Genomic DNA, 20,612 nt, shown 5'->3' with positions numbered 1-20,612 from the left:
CTTCATTGCTTGGTTGTTAGCCCACAGCTGTCTGGCTTCTGAGTGCAGCAGTTTGCTGACACTCCTTTTGCTAAGGACCGAATTGTGTCTCCAAATTCAAAAATTCATATGTGGAAGCCCTACCCCTGAATAGGACAGCATTTGGAGCTGGGGCCTTTGGGAGCTAACTCTGTCCCGTTGAGGTCATGAGGATGGGGACCCCATGGTGGGTGTAGTGGGCACCCTTCTGAGAAGAGACACCAGAGGGCTTGCTCGAGGGCACGCTCACTCCCTGCTGCGTGAGGACACGGTGACAGGGCAGCCGTCGGTAAGCCAGGAAGAAAGCCCTTACCAGAAACTGACCGTGCAGCCACCTGATTTGGGACGTCAGACCAAAGTCTAGAATTGAGAGAAAATAAAATCCTGTTGCTTGAGCTAGCTTGTCTACAGTGTCTTATTACAGCAGCCTGGGCGAAGAGGCTTTTTTGACAATCACTAGTGACTTCCTAACTGAAAAATCCAGCGACCTTTTCTTATTTTGGGTCCTTTTCTAGATGATTTGCTTCCAAATCTTCCTTCCTAGTGTATTTTTCTTGAACTTCTAGGACCCTGTATCTTTTCTTCTGTTGCTGAGATTCACCTTCAGCCTTGGCTCCTACTCTGGGCTCTCCCCTTCCCTTTACCTCGAACGGCTGCAGCCCTGCCTCACTGACCTCTTCCCTCAGAGTTACCTCCTTCTACTCTGGCCCTTCACCCTTCTGCTGCTCTGTCTGCAAAATGCTCCTTTGGCAACAAAGATAATATGCAAAGTCCCATTTACTCCGACATAATCCAGTCTCTAAAATCTCATACCTGCCCCATGAGCCTGACCTTTCCATTTGCCCCGTTATTTACCAGAAGATTCATAGATGAGTCCATCTTCCTCTGCGCTAGATGGAAAAAGAGGTGTAATTGCAGGAAGAATTGAGACTTAACACCGATTTCCTGCTTTAGAGCCTCTAAGAGAATTGGAAAGAATACAGTTCCTCATTGTATCTAAAAAAAACTTTGTTCTTTAAAACAATGATGGCATGTCAGGACACATCTGCCTTTACTTATCAGGAAGCAAAACCCCCAGCAGGTCAGGTCGGCGGGGTTAGCTGGACGTAGTTGACTGACAGGTGCCAAGGCAGACGTCCATCTGGATCTTGTTCACCAGTCAATCCAGTGACAAGGCATGAATGTCCACGCCAAAACAGAAGAGACATGGGGATTGCTGAGGAAATAATATTTGTAGCAAATATCACTGATTCTGTAGTACTTTAGCTTTAGGTCTGGAAGTACTTCCCTTTTCAGATAAGATCATTTCACCCCTGGCCAGTTATGAGAAGGAATCTTTAAAAAATTGTCATCAACAACCACCACCAAACCTTCTCCTTAGATCACCATATTTGACTGTTGATTCATGGTCCTAAATTTAGGAAAGAGGCTGTACTGCTCACTAGTTGCTGGCTCTTGGGTAAATCACTAGCCTCTTGAAGCTTCAGTTGTCTTACTTGTAAATTGGGACACCTGGGTGGCTCAGTCGTTAAGCCTCTGCCTTTGGCTCAGGTCATGATCCCAGGGTACTGGGATGGAGCCCTGCGTTGGGCTCCATGCTTGGCGGAGAGCTTGCTTCCCTCTTTCCCTCTGCCTGCTGCTACCCCTGCTTGTGTGCTCTCTCTCTATCAAATAAACAGATAATCTTACATGCAAAAAAAGAGTACTGATCCCAGCTCTGATGAACCCTAAGATCTCTGCTGGTCAGTCACTGCTAGTTACATAGGTGGTGGGTACAGTCTGATGCTTGCGTCCTTGGGAGCACTTTTCTTTTGTTTAAGCTCATAGCAAGTACGCACCATTGCCACTCTAAGAGCCACTTGGAAGCACTTCACAGACGCTTCTAGGTGAATGAAATAAGGTACATTCAGAATCCTGTGAGATGATTCTTTATCTTCCAAAGAGAAACACCTGAGCACTTTGTAATTCCATAATTATGAAACTGCCACAATAGTATGTAATTACCAACATTTATCACTCGATCAAGCTTTTGGGTTTTTTGTTGCTGTTGTTGTTATTTTTGGCTTTAAATGATCACTTCTTGGATCTTTTCATCTTTTCTTCCTTCTCATCTCCAGCATTAGCAGCTGGTATTCTTTGGGGAGATCCTTTTTCCCCCAAAGAAAAAAATTACCATTTGCCGAGAGTTACCGTATATACAACAGAAAGAAGCAGGCGATGAAGTCACTTTGAGATGCCGATGCTGTGATGTTAGCTAGACATCTTCACCTGCCAGGTGACTCCTGCTGCACAGAGCAGCCTGGAAAACACACCTCAAGTTCTTGCTTTTGTAAAACTGCTGGGACTGGTAGAGGCTTTCTGGCTTCTTGTTCCATTGCTCTGGGTAAACCGGAGCTCCCGGATAACACAGTAGGGAGAAAAGCCCACGCTCTCATCGTCCTGCTTACAAAAGGCCCTGTGAGGGTGCCTGGGTGGCTTCTGTCTTCGGCTCAGGTGATGGTCTCAGGGTCCTGGGATCGAGCCTCACATCAGGCTCTCTGCTTGGCGGGGAGCCTGCTTCCTCCTTTCTCTCTGCCTTCTTCTCTGCCTGCTTGTGATCTCTCTCTGTCTATCCCTCTATCAAATAAATAAATAAAATCTTTAAAAACAAACAAACGAAGGCCCTGGGAGAATTGGCTTTTGTTCTCTCTCAGTCCCAGATCCCAACCTCTTTTTAGGAATGATGCCACTATTGATGTTCAGGAGATGATAAGGATATGCAACTCTATGAATTTTTTAACCAGAGTCAGTGGGAGAAACAAAAGGGTTGCACATATTTTAATATTTGGGTTCCGTTGAACCATTTTTCTACCTCCTCCTTCATGGTACAGAATGCTGCCTGATCTCGCAAGGTTGTTTCTTTCTGCCTTTTATTACCATATACTTGGTACGCATGAGTTGTTTTGTACTTTAGTACTATGATTACCACAAGGAGGCATCTTAGCCAGGAATTCTGTGTGCTCAGCTCAGCCCTTCCCTTTGGGGTCAAGAACACAGGCCTTCAGCACTTACCCCTGCTTATTTTCTCTGATTCCATATGAGAGCTTGGCAATACTTCTTCCCCTGAATTTCTAGACTTTGTCATTTTTTAAAAAAGATTTTATTTATTTATTTGACAGAGAGATCATAAGTAGGGAGAGAGGCAGGCAGAGAGAGAAGGGGAAGCAGGCTCCCTGCTGAACAGAGAGCCTGATGCTCCGGGCTCAATCTCAGGACTCTGGGATCATGACCCAAGCTGAAGGCAGAGGCTTTAACCCACCCAAAGTCTAGAGCCACCCAGGTGCCTCTAGACTTTGTCATTTTATTTTTGTTTCTCCTAACTCCAATGATTTGCCTCCTTCAATGCTATCCTTCTGATCAGAGGGCCTGAGCGCCTCTCCATCCTCAAGGTTTCCGTTGGGCACCCCATGGGGTTTCAGAGGTATTGACCACTTACTCCTCTCCATTCCTGTTCTCATTCACATTCGGAGGCTCCTCTGAGCCTTTGCTTTTGCCCTTCCACCCTCATGATCTATCTAAAGTCTACTTGCCTGGGACTTCTCTGGAGTGCTGCTCTATCCCAGAAGTCTTTTCTGGCTACTCCTCACCTGCAACCCAGATGCTCCACCTGTGTCCACACACAGCTTCTTGGGCTCGAATGAGTTGTGAACACATTTGACTCTTAGAAGACTGCACCTACCTGGTGTTTGCTTTCCTGTTCTTATTTTGGTGCTCGAATACATTGACCACGGGTCCTTAATTTGCATTTCATGACCCTGAAAGTCTTTGGCCTCAGATGACATTTCTAGGGTAGTGTGATTGTCCCTCAGACCGTGCTCTGACCACAGTGAGGAATGGCCCCTGCAACCGACAATCTCCTCTCCCAGCCCTTCCCTATTCACTGCTACATACAGTTCATCCTGGTAATCCCTGGAAGTAATTCCTTACAAAACACAAGATCTGGCAGGCCCTATGTGTTTTGGAACCTGCTGAGCCGGAAAGGTTTAAGGTGGCTATGAGTGAATTTGCAAATGCCATTTATACAAAGATACAGCATTTATCTGGCTTTCTTGGCTGTAAAACCATCTCAGCCAAGCTGAAGCTGATTACATTGGCCATGCAACAAAGGTAATTTATTCATCATACACAAAACCACCCGTTAACTAAAATCAGATTTTGTAAGTGCTGATGGAAAAGAGAGCTGATGTATCAGGGCACAATTACCCTCTAGATGGAAAAGGCTACTCTTAAGGTACTTTTTAATTGTTTTCATTCCTAAACCTAATTATTGTTAGCTTTGTAGGTGTCTCATAATTAACTTAGTCAGAGAACATTAACCTCTATTTTTTGCCTTCACCACTCCCATTCTAATTCATATTTTGCATGTCTGGGGGCCTAATATCTGTTAAAAGCCTCCCCAGATTTCTGGATGGCTTTTATTAAAAACCCCTTATAAAGCAGGGGCTCAGCGGAGTTCCTTCCCTGAGATGATGTAAATTTCTCGAGAGAAGAACTCTGGAGAGTTCTTCCCATTGTCTAGTTTATAGATGTGTGTCCCCAGCTTAAAATGGCGGTTGCCTCTTCCCCAAGTTCCAGTTGTCACCCATTACCATCTTGGTCTACCCCAAACCCAAGGCTATAGACTCTCGTCCCTGCTGGTGTCCACAACGTCAAGCAAATGCCAAGCCAAGAGGACTTCTCTTCCTGGCTTTCTTCTCAGACATCCATGGGCTTCTCAGGCTCAATTAAATCCCCTGACGATTTTCTGCTCTGGTTCACTTGCAAAATCAATGCTTCATACCAGGACTGACTTTTGCCCTCTCCATGTCTGTGTCCGGTGTGTGTGTGTAGTGATGGCAGTGGTGTGAGGAAGAGGTATGCATGCGCCTTGAAAGACATACTATAATAAGCTCCCTTCACATGCCCATAGCTAATTCAGGGACCAAATGTTGAAGGATTGTGAAGGCCTGAGAAGGGGCAGGGGTATGTGTGTGCCATTACAACATGGCAGCATTTAGGTGTTGACTTCTTGTTTCAAGTGCTGACTGACGGAAACAGACCACTGAGTGGCGTCCATTCATTCGCTGTGTCCATTTTTCTCCTCCGCCCATCCTTTTTTCCTATCCCCTAACTCCATGGACTTGCTTTAGGGAAAGTAAGTATGGCATTTACCCCTCAAAGTATCCAGGTTGATGTGCACAGGTGAGGTGCTGGTTTTCTGGTAGCTCCAGCCCCAACACCTTCTTATATCCTCTTCCAAGGAGAACACCCACCAGCGGGAACCCTCCAGGTGATGGGATGTGACATTCCAGTGCTCCGGGCTCCTGTTTACTTTGCTCACTCTAGCCTCAGTACTCACACCAGTTTTCAGGGCTTGGGTTCTTTCTCACATCTGAGAAATTAGAGGAGGTGAAGGAAACTAATTTCTTGCGGAAATCTTAAAAGCAAAAAAATTTCTACTAGGCTGTTAGATGGATCTTGTTCATCATATGTGTAGGTATGGGGCCACAGGAGCAACCTTTCAGTTTCACATGCAGACCGTAGAGATGACTGAATGTTTGGCCTGGAAAGAGTCCTAGCCCATATGGCTGAGGAGGGTGGGCAGGGGGAGTAGATCTGTCTGCTTTCTCTCTGAGTACCTTTCTTGTCTTTAGAAGTCACGTTCTCTAGGAATTTGTCTTCTGTCTCTGCCAATGGTGGCTGACTCTCCTTTTTCCTCAGGGAGGAAGATGAATACTCGGAACTGCGATCAGAACTCAGCCAGAGTCAACATGAGGTCAATGAAGATTCTCGAAGCATGGACCAAGACCAGACCTCTGTCTCCATCCCTGAAAACCAATCCACCATGGTCACTGCTGACATGGGTGAGTCTGCCTGCCACTGCATGAAGCCAGAGTTTGGTTTCTGGATTGTAATGGGAATTTTAGAAATAGGAGGCAGCCTGAAGTAAAATTTAATTAGTCAAGGAGTTTGGTGAGTAGATGGAAGCATACCTATTTGAGTCCCTTACATGCTACTGTGTCGGAACTAAAGGGGTGAATGAGCTTTCCATCCTGATGTTTGTGATTCAGACATAGATCACCTCTATTTGAACATTCTGGAGATGGGGAACCATCTGAAAAGGCTATTGTAGTGTTCCGAGTTCCAGTAAAATATGAGCTACGAGGGCAGGAGTGGGAAGGATGGGGTGGGTGGCAACACATTGTGGTGGAAGAACCAATTGGTTTTAACAACTGTTGGCTCAGAAGGAATCCAAAATGACTCTAACCTGTTGATCCTGAGTGACTAAGAGAACGATCATAGTCTTAGTAAGGATGTTCAGTTGAGAAATGAGTTGGGAAATAAATATATTGTGTTTGAGGTTGTAGAGAAATGTCCATCTGGGAATACTTGGTTTGGTGTATTTTAAACTGCAGGTCATGATGTGTTAGTGGGTCTTGAGATTAAATAAAAAATATTTTTTAGGTGAAATCAAATAGGAAAAAAATGAAATGACAGTATTACTTCATAAGACTTAATTGTTGAGTTATGTGTATATGTAGAAAGTTGCCAAATGAAATGTTTCTGCTGTGCCCTGCAGTCAACCCACAAAATGTTGCAAAATCACAGGTCTACTTGGAGATGCTTAACCGGATCTTTGGAGAGATTAGGGTTGGGGATAAAGGCTTTGAAGTTCTGAGGTAAGGAGATCTCTGTGGTCAAAAGGGTGTGGAGTTAGAGAGGGAGGAGCACCATATCTTAGGAAATGTTCACATGTAGGGAAGATAGAAGGACTAGGAGAAGGGGGAATAAACATAGTGTAAATTTCTTAGACTCTAAACTTTTGTTGGGGAGAGAGACTTGAAATATAATACACATTTATATTAATTTTGAAAGTGCTATAACATTAAGGAGCATAGTACCATGAATTTATCAAAGGAATTTAATTCAGTTTAAGATTCTAGAAGAGCTTCTAGAAGTGACATTTGAGCTGCGAATTTATCAAAGGAATTTAATTCAGTTTAAAATTCTAGAAGAGCTTCTAGAAGTGACATTTGAGCTGAGAGCTGGAGGGTAAATAGGAATTAACCTGTTAAAGGAGGAGATGCATTCAGGGGAGAGTGGGAGGAGTGGATGCATTCAAGGAGATGGAAAGAGATTGTGGAGGGCCCAGAGGTGTGAGATGCAGGCTGGAGAGGTAGGCGGGAGCCAGAGCATGCAAGGTCTCGTAGAGCATGTTAGAGAGTTTGACTTTAATCAAAGATGCACAAGAAACCACTGAAAGATTTGAGTAGTAGGGGAAGGGGATGCGATGGTCAGGTTTGCATTTTGAATCAAACATTCTGTGATAAAGAGAATCAGTGTATCAAAAATGAATGGGGGAGGCCAGCTAGGAAACCATTGCGAAAGTCTCAGTGGGCATGATTATTGCTAGGTTCAGGGCGATGGTAGTTAAGCTCTAGAAAGATTTAAAGTTGGCAAGATCTGCTGGAGGATTAGAGAAAGAGGGGAAAAGGAAGTGTGCATGTGGAGATGTTCTCTCAGTGTCTAGATGACAGAGTTGGCGGACAGCGCCGCCGAGCACCAACATGGGAGCTCAGCGAAAAGAGCCAGGTGGTTTTGCTTTGAGTTTTGTCTTGTTGTACTTGAAGGAAGTGGGAGTGCAGGGTGGAGCGCCTGTGTTTCATTTGGGCGTAAGTTTGAGGTATCTCGAGGTGTCTGGGGGGAGATGCTTCCAAAGGCAGCAGGTATCCATGAGAAGCCAAGAGGAGAGGTCTAGGCTGAAGAAAAGCAGTGAGGAGACACTGGGTTATGTGCAGTTGCTAAAACGGTGGAAAGCTGTGGTCGAGTGAGGAATGTGGAGAACTGGGGCAATCGGCCAAGGAGGAGACCCAGCAGAGCTCCTGGCAGGGATGCTCCCAACGATCATTTTAGTCTCAGTTTAAATGCACCCGCTCTGAAAACATCTCATGGGCATCAGTCTGCTGCTTCCTGTGTTCACTCTGGCATTACCCCTTTTGTCTCCTTCTTCTATTGCACTGGAATTTTAAATGATGTATTTCTAGCCCTTTGCTCGACTGACTCTCCTCCTAAACTCCACTGGGCAGAAGTATGTTTATCTACTAGCAGATCTCCAGAGCCCGTCAGTGGGCCTGGCACATAGCGTGTGTTCAGAGGTATTAGCTGGGATGGACGAGTGAAGCAGTCAGCAAGTCCTTCAAGCAGTCGGCCAGCCAGAGCTATAGGAGGAAGGGAAGAGAGCCATGTCTGGGAAGTCAGTGGGCCAGAGAAAGCTCTGGAAAGGAAGGGGTCAGCAGGAGGGATGGGCACTGAGGCCAACAAGGTCATGGAGAACTGTATATTGATACTGATGTGATCCCAACAGGAATGGAGTAAGAAGTGGAGGCCTCTCCTAGGTCCTCAGGCTCTAGGCTTCAGGCTGAAACTGCCTCTCTGAACTCACCTGAACCCCTCTCTTGGGCTTCGAGAGGACCATCCCAGCTGTGGGCCCAACTCCCACGTGCTGCTATATACCAACCCCACAGTCTCTAACCCTAGTGTTCCCAGGCTTCTGGGCTCTGCCTTCCAGCCTCGGGGGTGGGACAGGTGCAGACAGCCAAGGAGCTCCCCCTCAAGCAGAGAGATACGTCTACGCCAGTCCCTCCATTCATGTCTGTGAACTCACATTTTATGAAATAAGTGCCCCACAGTCCAATAAAGTTTATCAATCAAGTAAGGTTGGGAAGTAGAGGATGAACCTACTTCATTGGGCCGGGCATCTTCCCTATGGGGCTTCTCGGAGCTTCTGACAGAGCGCCCAGTAGCTCAGGCTGTCTCCCCAGGAGCTGGTGTCTGCCTGTCTGGGCTGGGAGCTGGCTTCATTTTCCCAAATGATGAATCTCCCATCCTTCCTTTCCATCCTTCTTCCCGTTATAAATACACGTTCATTATAGCCAGGGGGAGCGTCTCTGCCAACGAGACTGAGCTCCTGCAGGGAGGGGATCCCATCTGCCCCATGTCTGCGTGTGTGTTCTCTGCCCACAGAGGCGGCCTTGATTCGTTTATTCAACAACTCGCTGGATGCTGGGTGAGGGACCCGGGGTGTGAGACACAGGATCTACCCTCAGATCACTGTCATCGCACGCTCCCATCTCTCACACCGAGAATGATGCCCTGACTCCTGGCCCTGGACTGTAGGCCCTCACAGAACTGGGTGTCCCCCCACCTTAGGCCACATCCTCCCCATCCCCATTTCTCTCCCAGCTCTGGCCACGCTGGCCTCCATGGCGGCCCCTCACACCTGACCAGCTGTTCCTCCATGCGGCCCCTCACACCTGACCAGTGCTCCTTCCCTGAACCGACCCTCCGCTTCCTTCAGGCCTGCGTGGAGCACGCTGGCCTTCCCTCACCCTCACTGCCAGGCACTCTCTCCTCCCTTTCTGGGTTCACTTCTCACAGCACTTAGCGCTCCCTGGTGATGTGCTGTACGTGCCATTCTTTGACCGTGTATTGCGAGTTGTTACCAGTCTCTCACGCGAGATTCTAGAAAGCCGGCACCACCAGGGCAGGGACGTCAGCTGTCCTGGCTGCCAGTTCCAACAGCGCCCACGCAGGGGAGGCACCCAGATACCGGGGAGCAGCGAACACCGGCTTGGAGCTCACGGTTCTCTGGAGGTGCATACCAGCAAGGGAAAATGACCCACAGTGACGTGAGGCCCATGGCAGGAGGTAGACAGCAGCTACTAGCCACACCCCGGGGGGCAGGAGCCTTGGGGAAGACATCCCTGAGGTCGCATCTAGCAGAAGCTGAGGGGACAGGCAGGAGTGAGACAGGTGAAGAGCAGGGGCAGGAGGAGAGCTCGGGAGGCAGAGGGCCTGCACCTGCCAGTCCCCAGGGGAGGCGGGGCGCAGAAAGGCTGCCGCAGGGTGCATTCCCCAGGTGTGTTCATCGGGACCGGACGTCTGCCTCTCCATACTCCTGCCATTTTCCAGTTAAACTGCTTCGATAGGGAAAAAAGCTTCCATATATAAACACCATTATAGGAAATCATTAAAAAGCAGCATTTCATTATGGTTGCTATATTTGCAAACCTGCATTAGCAGCCCGATGGTTTTCTTGAGCTGGATTTGATAGGCAGCGTTTGCTGCGGTGTGTTTGCAGATCTTCATTCTAGATTGCAGGAGTTATGCCATCTAGCCCCTTCATCAGAAAGCACTTTTCTTTTGTTTTCAAGCCCCACCCGTCAGAGCCCTTCTGCGCCTGCGGTAAGCTGGCTCCTGGATCCTGTCCTTGGGCCCAGGATGAAAATCAGCAATTTAGAAAGTGCTTTGATTTCCCTGACCAGTCCCTGGCAGGAGGAAGGTCCCGGCAGTGTCACAAGGCATCTTAAACTCTTCAGACAGTAGCTCTGTTCAAACCTGGCCACACAGTTTGGAAAATAAAGGGAATTAAATAGACAAAGACAAGATGGGAATCGTAGCTTGGGACTTCTCTTCTCTCAGTTTGGCAAAGAGCTCTAGCTCAGAGAGGCTGGCTGTAAGGGGTAACACGATTCCCTCACTTAGTGTCGAGCGTTTACATGCCTCTGGGTGTGTAATCCTCAACATTTGAGAGGATGCCTCTCTGCTCCTCCAACATTTGAGAGGACGCTCCTCCTCTGTAAAATTGGGCTCACAGGGATCAGAGAGGGTGAGTCACTTGTCCCAGGCCACACAGCTAATCAGTCGCTGCTGTTGCCGGCGCCTGCGGCTCTGCGGATTGCTTCACTCTTAAGCGCCGCTGCCTAAACAGCGAAACGTGCCTCGGGTTAGTGGCCCCCTCCCTGCAGTCCTTGGAGGTCTCCAGTGCTCACGGGGGAAGTCAGGGAGCAGCAGTGCCTAGCTTTATAGCAGAGTGTTTGTTGCTAATCGAGATCTTGCAGACCTCCGTCTTAGAAAACAACGCTTTGAGGCCAAGTGACTCTGGGGGTTGCCATAGAGCAGAGCACAGATGTGTGTGCACGGGCTCATCACGGCCTGCATGCGCGTGCGTGTGCGGTTGCTCCCTGGCCGACTGCTTCTCTGCTGTGTTAGTGGCATGGCAGAGCTCATCCAGAGCAGTTGCTCACAGAGCAAAATCCTCGGTCTGAAGGACCTTGGCACAGCCTGTGTTGGGTTCTGTTCCTTATTTTGAGCTCTCCTCTGGTTTTAGGTGAGAAATTCTTATTTTTCTGGAATCTGGCAATGCTCAGCTATTAACCCCTTAGGGATGAAAGGAAGCATATGATACCTTGTTTGCTGGTGGGATCACTGAGATTGAGATTTCCTCCTTATGAGTTGTTTTTGGAGGACAACCAAGGAAGAGTTTACACATGAGACCTGACTCTTTGGCACGGCAGTGACTTTGCGATATGTTTAACGTTAAAGCCAGATTTTCCTGGCTTCATGGCGGATAAGGCTTAATGGCTTCAGGAAAAATGTTCCAAAGTGTCAAACAACCACTCCCAGTAAGGAGAAGGGGGATCGGGCAGGGAAAGGCAGCCCTCCCTCCTCCAGAAACGATTTCTGCAGGGTTGTGAGAGAAGCGGTTACAAAGGCAAAAGGAGCCTGTCTGGAGAAGATTTGCATTTTGTTAGGAGCGAGGGGACTAGGCAGCCAGTTACTCTCCAGCAAAAAATTTTTTTAAAACAATCAGATTATTTTTAACCTAATTCTGGAACTTTGAGGAAATAGTCCATAGGTTGGAAAGATTAGATGGAGCTGAAAATGGCACCTTGAGTAGTGGATAGACTAGGCTGAGCCCTTTGTTGCCTGTTTTCCCCTTCTTACTTTAATTGGGCAGCTTAATTTCTCCCAAGAGGTTCACAGTGTTGGGCATCCCTGAGAACCAAGCCCAGAGGAGATTCAAAGGTTTGCACATGGATTCACCGGAGGACTCTTTGAGGTGACTGAGCCTGGTCAGACAAGACCTGTCTGAGAACATCACCAAGGCAGAGTGACTAAGGAGTCCATCTAACTTATTCTGGAACCTTCCTTAGAGTAATCAAGCTTGAAGGCAGGAAAGGTCGCTACCCCCCATTAGTTTATGTTATTTTGGAATATTTCCCTCAAATTGTACACAGTGATTTTTTTCAGCCCCTCAAAGACACTGGGGGTATAAGATGCAAATGGCAAGGGATTGATCCATCACATTTGTTCAAAATGCGTTCCTATAGGGGCACCTGGGTGGCTCAGTGCGTTAAGCCTCTCTGGCTTCAGCTTAGGTCATGAGCCTGGGGTCCTGGGATCGAGCCTCACATCGGGCTCTCTGCTCAGCAGGGAACCTGCTTCTCCCCATCTCTCTCTCTCTCTCTGCCTGCCTCTCTGCCTACTTGCGATCTCTGTCTGTCAAATAAATAAAATCTTAAAAAAAAAAAATGTGTTCTATAAATGTTGGGATTCAGGAACTCCTTTTTATAATACAAGTAGTCTTGATTTTCTAAACGCCAAGTCCCTTCAGGTTAGATGGGTTTTTTGGTTATCTGAAACTCATGACATGTTATTCCTTAAAGCCAGCATTATAAAGAAGTGTTTGCTTCCAAGACCAGTCCGTGAAAGCCTATTTTTCATCTGTAATGGGAACAAAGTATGGGATCTCAAGAGTGTTCCTACAACCCCAACCTTTGTTCTGGGGGAAAGGATTATGTCGACCACATTTGGCTGTCAAAGGCCCATCGACCCCATTCTTCGGGAAGTTTTGGAAATTCTTCCATCCCTGCCACAGTAAGAGCCTCAGAGTCTGGGACTAATACTTACCGCCTACTCTGCACTTGTCACTGTTCACTCTGGAGGGCTTGAGGCAAGGCCTGTCTGAATAGGGCCCTCGGTCTGAGATGGGAGACCAGGCACAGAAGACGGGCCCTTTGGACCAGAGGTTAGTGAGCCTGGGGGACAGCCGTCAGAGGTGATGTTGTGGAAAAGCAAAGTGACAATAGCAAAAATGAAAGCAAATGCAGGCTTTTAAGATGTGGCTGACGTAGAAGTCCTGAAAATACAGCTTCGAATGGCTGACATAGAAGTCCTGAAATACAGCTTCGAATGGCTGACATAGAAGTCCTGAAATACAGCTTCATTTTCTTGGGGAAAAAGAAACCTATCCCTCCTGGTGAAGTTAGGACCCAACCAGGGTGGTGGCTGGTGGCTCCCACCCTCACCCGTGCCTGTGACCTTGGGGAGGTGATTTGGGTATGGCAGTGACCCTTTCTCAGGAGAGCATTGCGGGTCCCATGGCTGCACTGAGAACTGGGTCATCCCTGGGGGTCCCCATGTCACATCCAGACTCAGTGCCCCCGTGTTCTGTCAGACCTTCTGACCTTGAACGATAAGGTGTTTATTTCCCCCTCAACTTTTTATTTTGAAAAACTTCAAACTTACATAAATGGTAGAAGGAACCCCGGTGAACCCTTTGCCTAGACTGACCGGTCATTAACGTGACAACACATTTGATTTTGCCCTCACACGGAAATAATTTCTCCGGAGCTATTTGAAAGTAAGTTGCAGACCTCATGATGCTTCATCCTAAATAGATCAGCAAAACCTCTTAAGAACGGGGAGCGTCTCTTTTTTAACCACAGCGCTTTTATCATACCCGAGAATTTTAACCCAGATGGAACGTTATATATAGTCTGTATTCAAATTTCCCCCAAATGTACCATTCATGCCTTTTGTTGCTTTTGTTTAATCCAGGATCCAGGCAAGGCTCACACATTATATTTAGTTACCACGACTCTTTAAACTCCTTTCATCTAGAACAGGTTCCCCCCACCTTTCTTATCCTTCGTGACATTGACATTTCTGAAGAGGCCAGGTTTGTGGTGCCGCAGAAAGTCCTCAGTCTGGATGGTCTGGTTGTCTCCTTGGTATTAGATTTGAGGTGAGCATTTTCCACAAGAATTCACAGGGGCGGTGAGACGCCCTCACGACGGGGTCGCCCCAGGAAGTTCGCCATGGCAATTTGACCGTCAGTGGCAATGTTGCAGTGTATTCAAGCTGTAACAGCACCATTCCTCTGCGTCCTCTTGCCTTCAGGAGACACAGGCCCTGGGCCTGCTACACGGGGTGCAGCCTGCATTGATACGGCCTCATTTCTTTCTCACAGACCTTTCAGGCTCCTCCTGGCTTTTCGTTTTCTGTGTTGCGTGATTCTGCTCTGGCTTCCTTCTTGCTGCGTGCTACCTGGAGGAAACTGCTTATGCTGGAAAGCCACAGCCGTCCTCGTGTCAGCCCTGGAGCCACAACGGGGGCCGGGATGTTAGGTCCCCAGGACATCTCTGCTGGCCTCTTAGCAGAACGCCTACATTGCCACTGAAAGAATCTGTAGCTCTTTCCTCTCTTCGACCTGTCTTACAAGGTGCACGATGTGTGCCCATCAGAACAGAGGTGGGGGGGATGTGTGCTGGCCCTTGGAAGGCCGAGGGGGTTGCGGTTTTGCCCTGAGCTGCTGCACCGCACAGGGAAGGCCTTTGGAGTATGTGCTCAGCAAGCCTGCCACTGCTTCTGTTTCTCAGACTGGCTCAGGTTCACTGTGCCTGGCAGCTCCAGCTTGAGCGGACATATCCCCCTCCGGGATCCAACCAACAGAAAGCTTTCTGCCTTCTGAACAAGCCACAGTCTGCCCCAAGACAGGTCTTGGATTTGAGGATTCTTTAGCTGTGAGAAGACTAACAAAACCCAGCTTCTTATAAAGTTGATGTACAGAAAGTCTTTCCTTTCTTTTACATGTTCAACTCAGGTAGTCTTTACTGAGCACGATCCCATGCCCACTGTTGTGAGCATCTGGGAACACAAGAACTAATAAATAGTCATTTGTCCCCAGGGCTGGGCTTGGTAGGGTTGATATGTCAATTATAGGAGTAGATCCATTCTGGTACAGGTAGGTACATAGCTCAGAATTAGTTAAATCAGGGGAGTGTTTCTAGTGTCTAAAGTTTTATTGGGGTTAGGGTTTTTACAGGGGGTTCAAAAAAACAAAGAACAGGCAGCCTCTGACACCTAATTCCAAATGAACCAACTGTGACATAGTTTCTTGAATGGCGCTCAGGTAGGCTGAGTTGATCCTGAGGGAGATAGAAGAAAATTCTAGTGTATCTGTTGAACGAAGCAAGAACACTGGTTAGGCTTGATTTTCATAGCCATGAACGCCCTCTGACCCTTCTCCCGGGTTCCCCTAGTACTGGGGTCTTCCCTCAAACAGCAACATAAAAACCTAAGCCTCCGGGGTCTGTCAGAACAATTAACCCGAGCTGTCATGTCTTCAGCTCCGAACTGAGAGCCGAGGCAGGGTGGCCGATGGACCGGGGTAGCGAGCGGTGGAGAGGGAAGTGGAGGGGCGCCATGGCCATCCAAGTCCCAAGGGGCCAGCTGCCGGCCGCTCCACAGATGGTCATGTGAGGAGCCAGGCCCGGTATTGCCAGACCTGACTCGACAAGAAGAGCCATAAATTCTAATGACTTCCAAATGCCGACGATTAATTCAAAACTGCTTCAGAAAAAACCAAAACCCAAAAAGGCCGTGCCAGACGTCCACGTCTGCCGTCCAAACGATAAGCATCCTCCTGGGCTGCAGGTGGCTGCGTGGCCTCCTCTGGTCAACGGGAGGTGCTCGTTCCATTTATTCATCTGTGTCCTCTCTCTCATTTTTACAGCAAATTAGACCACTGGAAGGCACAGTTTCGAGAGTGTGTGAACTTACTCTTCCCAGAAATCCCTTCACCTTGTACTTTCATGGCCCACTGCTTTTTTTTTTTTTTTTTTTTAAGATTTTATTTATTTATTTGACACAGAGAGGGATACATCACACAAGTAGGCAGAGAAGCAGGCAGAGAGAGGGGGGGAAGCAGGCTCCCCGCTGAGCAGAGAGCCTGACGTGGGGCTCGATCCCAGGACCCTGGGATCATGACCTGAGCCGAAGGCAGAGGCTTAACCAACACTGAGCCACCCAGGCACCCCGACCGCTGCTTAATTTTAATTAAAGATTAGCATAAGAAGAAGCCATATGAAATCTGCCTCTCTTTGAAACTGGGTCTGAGGAGCTTGGTAACCACATTGCTTTACACCATATATGAAGTCCCAAATGCTTTCAATTCTTTCAGCATCTGTCGCTGAAAACCCACTGTCTGTCTGGGGAAACCGGCATGCTTTCTCCTCTCTGACAGGAGGGGTTTCATTTTCGCTCTGGCTGCCAGGAAGCTCAGGGCTAAGTGGAAGAGTCAGCCCCAGCAGCTGTGTGAGCCTCCATCGGCATCCTTGGCCTTTCCCTGGGTCCGGTCACTCTGTTTCCCCCTTACGTGCGGGTGTTTGCTACAGCCCACTTCAAATTCTTCTTTGGAAAGATAAAAATAACCTCTGTTAAAAAAGCATGTGTACCCTATATGAAGGGCCTCCTCTTGGTCGTCGGCATGTGGGGCCAAGCCGTCCCCTTTCTGGAATAAACAAGGCACGGCATCGCCTTAGGTGCTCCTTGTAGTTCAGCCTGCGCGTCCTCCTCACGACAAGTGTGGGGTTCGGTGCACTCGGAGTGCACTCAGAGCTGTGCGACCCTCACCACCATCCATTTCCAGGACTCTCTCCTCCCAAACAGAAACCGTGGGTCTGTAAGCAATTGCCCCATTCCCTCAGCCCCCGGTGAGCTCTGCTCTAGCCCCCTCATCATTTCAGGGGAGTCATGTAACATCTGTCCTTTTGGAACTGACTTATTTCCAGTATAATGTCCTCAGGGTTCATCCATGTTGTAGCACGGGCCCACCTTTCCTTCCTCTCGAAGGCTGGGCGGCCTTCCCTTGTGTTTCTGGGCCACATTTTGTTTTTCCGTTCGTTGGCTGGTGGATACTCTGGCTGCTTCGGCCTTTGACTATTGTGTGTAAGGTTGCTGCGAACATGGGTGTGCAAATATCTGTTTGAGCCCCACTTCCAACTCTTTTGAAATTGGATTGAGAAATGAGATTGCTGGAGGATAGGATAGTTCTATTTTTAACTTTTGAGAAACGGCCATAGAGTTTTTCACAGCAATTGCACCATTTTATATTCCCACCAATAGGGCACAAGGACGCTCATTTTCTCTGTGTATCCTTTTTTTTTTTTTTTTTTTTTTTAAGATTTTATGTATCTATTTGACAGACAGAGATCACAAGTAGGCTGAGAGACAGGCAGAGAGAGGAGGAAGCAGGCTCCCTGCTGAGCAGAGAGAGCCCGATGCGGGGCCCCGATCCCAGGACCCCGGATCCATGACCTGAGCCGAAGGCAGAGGCTTAACCCACTGAGCCACCCAGGCGCCCCTTCTCTCTATATCCTTACCAACACCTTATTTTGTGTTGCCGTTGTTGTTGTTGTAAATAGTAGCCGTCCTAATGGCTTTGAGGTAGTATCTCGTTGTGGCTTTGATTTGTAAATGAGGCACCTTGTGCACTGGAATACCTGGTCCCTGTCTGGGTTTATCCTGCTCCTCTGGTCCCTTGGTTTAACAAGAGGTCCCTTAATCTTTCTTGTAGAGACTCCCGCTTGCCTCAGCCTGTGGTGTTGTCACGCTCGTCTGTAGCAGGGGCCAGACCAGGCAGAGCATTGTAGGTCGGGAGGAGGGATTGAGAATTTATTCTGACTTGATATCTAGAGGAACTTGCCACAGACCCTGAAAGCTACTTCCACCCTGCCTGGAGCAGCACTGATGCTCGGGGCGAACGGTGGTGAGTGATTGGTGCCGGGGGCGGGGGGGAGGCACTTGGGGGACCCAGGACAGCTGCTCCTGCCAGCCTAGCCAACTTGTCCCCCTAAACTGAAGAATGACAGAAAGACAGCCACACATCACCCAATCACTAGTGGGACTTGTGTCAAACCACAGGGCAGAACTCAGTGGATAACAGGCGGGATTGTGTGGAGTTCATCATCCAGCTTGTGCCTTGGAATTTTGGCTTCCTAAGACCACAGAAAACACTAACGGCCCTCTTTGGTTCAAAGGGAAGAAACTCAGCTGTTTTCAACCTGGATGTTAATTAACACACCCTCCTCATCTCCCGATTCCCCATCCTATCCCAGCACCAGATTCTCTGTGGTCCCTTTCACCAGGATGCTAGTGAACAGCTGAGAGAAGAGACTGTGGCATTTCCTCATCCATCTGTGGGACTCTCAGGGTTGAGGAGAGTCTCTTACTTATTTTTGTACCCTGCTGCTAGCCTGAGGCCAGGACTCAGCAACTGTCTGGTTAAGCAATGAGAAAGAAGTCCTGGCCAGATTTGTACACCTTCCCCCTGTTCCCGAGAGCCCAACATCATCGGCATGCAGCCTGCTTCCACCTCTCAGGTCCTGCCAGAAGGGCCCGGAGCAGACATGTCTGGTGTGATCACTGTAGCAGGTGGAGCTGTACTAGGGAACTCCAGATGGAACGGCTGAATAGAGCCATCTTTCTTCTTCATCCTGCTCAGAAGCACTTAATAGTGCAAATAAATCAGGAGTGTATGTGAACTCCAGCTCCGTGGACCAGGGACCCTACAGCTCAAGGTAAATGATCATTTGATGAAATTTCTCTGATTATTACTTAGAATTAATCATCAAATCCAAGACCAGAGAGAGTTCCAGTGGCACATGCTGGACCTGCTTACCTTGAGATGATGGTGGGCACCTGTACCCCTTCTCCAGAGGGCCTTCTGCAATGAGGACTGTCCCCCAGTGGTTAGCAGCTCAGAGCATGGTCTGTGATGAAGACAAAAAGCATATGGTTGATGTAAAACCCACTGCTGCTAGCCGTCTGGGTTTCCAGTCTATCTCTTCAATACCTGATGTGAGGTTCATATTTGCTCACTTGAAAATAATTCTTGATTGCCTACACTCTTCTGTAGTGGAGATACAGTGGTGAGGAAGATTAAAGTTTCTTCACGGAGCGCACATTTCAGTGGAGAAGAGATAATGAACGCATAAGTCAGATCAGATGGTGGTAACTGTCACAAAGAAGATAGAATAATGGAGTAGGGACTGAGCAGGGAGAAGGGCGGAACCATGGCTTCGAAAGGGAAGAGCGTGGCGAGGAGGTCCCATCTGACTGAGAGCTGAGTAAGCGGAGACTTGGGTGGAAATCTGTCAGAGGAAACAGCAAAGGAGAAGGAGGCCCTGAAGCAGGCAGGGGATTGACCTGCTCCCGGGATGGAGAGAAGGGCACAAGTGTGAGCAGAGCGAGTGAGGGGGAGGCAGGCAGATGAGAAGGTCAGGGTCTGTGGTTCTCACCCTGGCTGCATATGAGAGTGATCTGAAGGTCTTTAAAAATTTCCCCAGTGTCAAGCCCCACCCCCCAGAGACTATGATTTAATTGATCTGGGGTGGGGCCCGGACATGGGTAATTTATAAAAGCTCTGCAGAAAATTCCACAGTGCAACCTGGATTGAGAACATCATCAGTCTTGATCATGCAGAGTCTTACAGACTCTGGTGAGGAGTTTGGAATTGAGCTGCATGACAGTGGGAAGCCATTAAGTGGCGTGGGCTAGGGGAGTAACATTGGACTTATGTCCTTGAGAGGTTCACTTTGGCTGCAATGTGGGGAGTGGAGGTTGGTGGTTGTTTGGGTGGTTTAGCAAAGAAGTGATGGTAGCCTGAACTGTGGTGCTCTCCGTGGAGATGGTAAGAAGAGGTCCCTTTGGGGATAAGTTTTGGAGGTGGCACTCTCAAGGTGAATTGGGTTTAGTATGTGAGACAAAAGGAGATGAAGCTTGCCTGACAGGTAACCTGAGTAACTGAGTGGATGGTGGTGCCATTCACAGAGATGGGAAGGAACAGGTGTGAAAAGGAAGCGGAATATTGGGTCCATTGGTTGCTCTGAAAGCCTCAGGCTGTCTTCTCTTTAGATTCAGGTAGCTTAGAGATCCAAGCAGTCAAATAAGGTTGACCAAAAGATTCTCATGTACCGTTACTATAATACTGAGCTTCTTGGTGTCTTCCAACGGTAAGCACCAAAAGCAATGGCCTGTTTCAGTGCATGGAAGCTAGGATGAGAAGGGAGGAGGAGAGAAGATGAGAACTTGAAGACGTTGAGCTTCTTTCCCATAGGAATCACACTGGGTGTAGGGGAGGAATGCCCTTGGAGAGGTTGTTTAACACCTGTCTTTCTATAACCCAAAATAGAAAGTTACTTGTGTTGGACTTTAAGGGGAATTTTTTTCTTCCAGCAGAATTATCTTCTAAAATATTTGTAGCTCATACTAAGATTATAATTAATTTTTCTTCCCAGACCAGGCCTAGATGTCCAGAAATTAAAAGTAACCAAGAGTTTTCACCTGGGTGGCTCAGTTAGTTAAGCATCCAACTCTTAATTTTGGCTCAGGTCATGATCTCAGGGATGTGAGATCAAGCCCCGAGCCATGGAGCCTGCTTAGGATTCTCTCTCTCCCCCTGTCCTGCCATACCCCCACTGTTCTTTCTCTCTCTTAAAAAAAAAAAAAAAAAAAAAAGTAAACCAGATTTTAAATTCAGAATCATGTCATTAGAATGACTTACAAGACCTTCACAAGGAGAACAGTATGAACTTCAATACAAGAGTTTGCTTTTGCCCTGAGGAAAAAGTGGTTTAAATTGCAATGGTAGAGTACATTGGTTGGTCATA

The 20,612-nt window shown here is 48.0% G+C and overlaps 1 protein-coding gene across 3 annotated transcripts in view; it reads left to right on the top strand.

Moving 5' to 3' along the window:
* The window catches only part of MCC (MCC regulator of WNT signaling pathway), a 436,865-nt gene that overhangs the window by 344,540 nt on the left and 71,713 nt on the right, over positions 1–20,612 (top strand). For all 3 annotated transcript variants that reach the window (XM_059175672.1, XM_059175673.1, XM_059175674.1), the window contains one exon: positions 5,758–5,900. In XM_059175672.1, coding sequence (XP_059031655.1) covers positions 5,758–5,900 — 143 coding nt within the window. The remainder of the gene's footprint in view (positions 1–5,757; positions 5,901–20,612) is intronic.

This window comes from Mustela lutreola, chromosome 5, assembly GCF_030435805.1.
Source record: "Mustela lutreola isolate mMusLut2 chromosome 5, mMusLut2.pri, whole genome shotgun sequence".
Taxonomy (NCBI): Eukaryota; Metazoa; Chordata; class Mammalia; order Carnivora; family Mustelidae; genus Mustela; species Mustela lutreola.
This window is presented reverse-complemented; position numbering and strand designations above follow the sequence as displayed.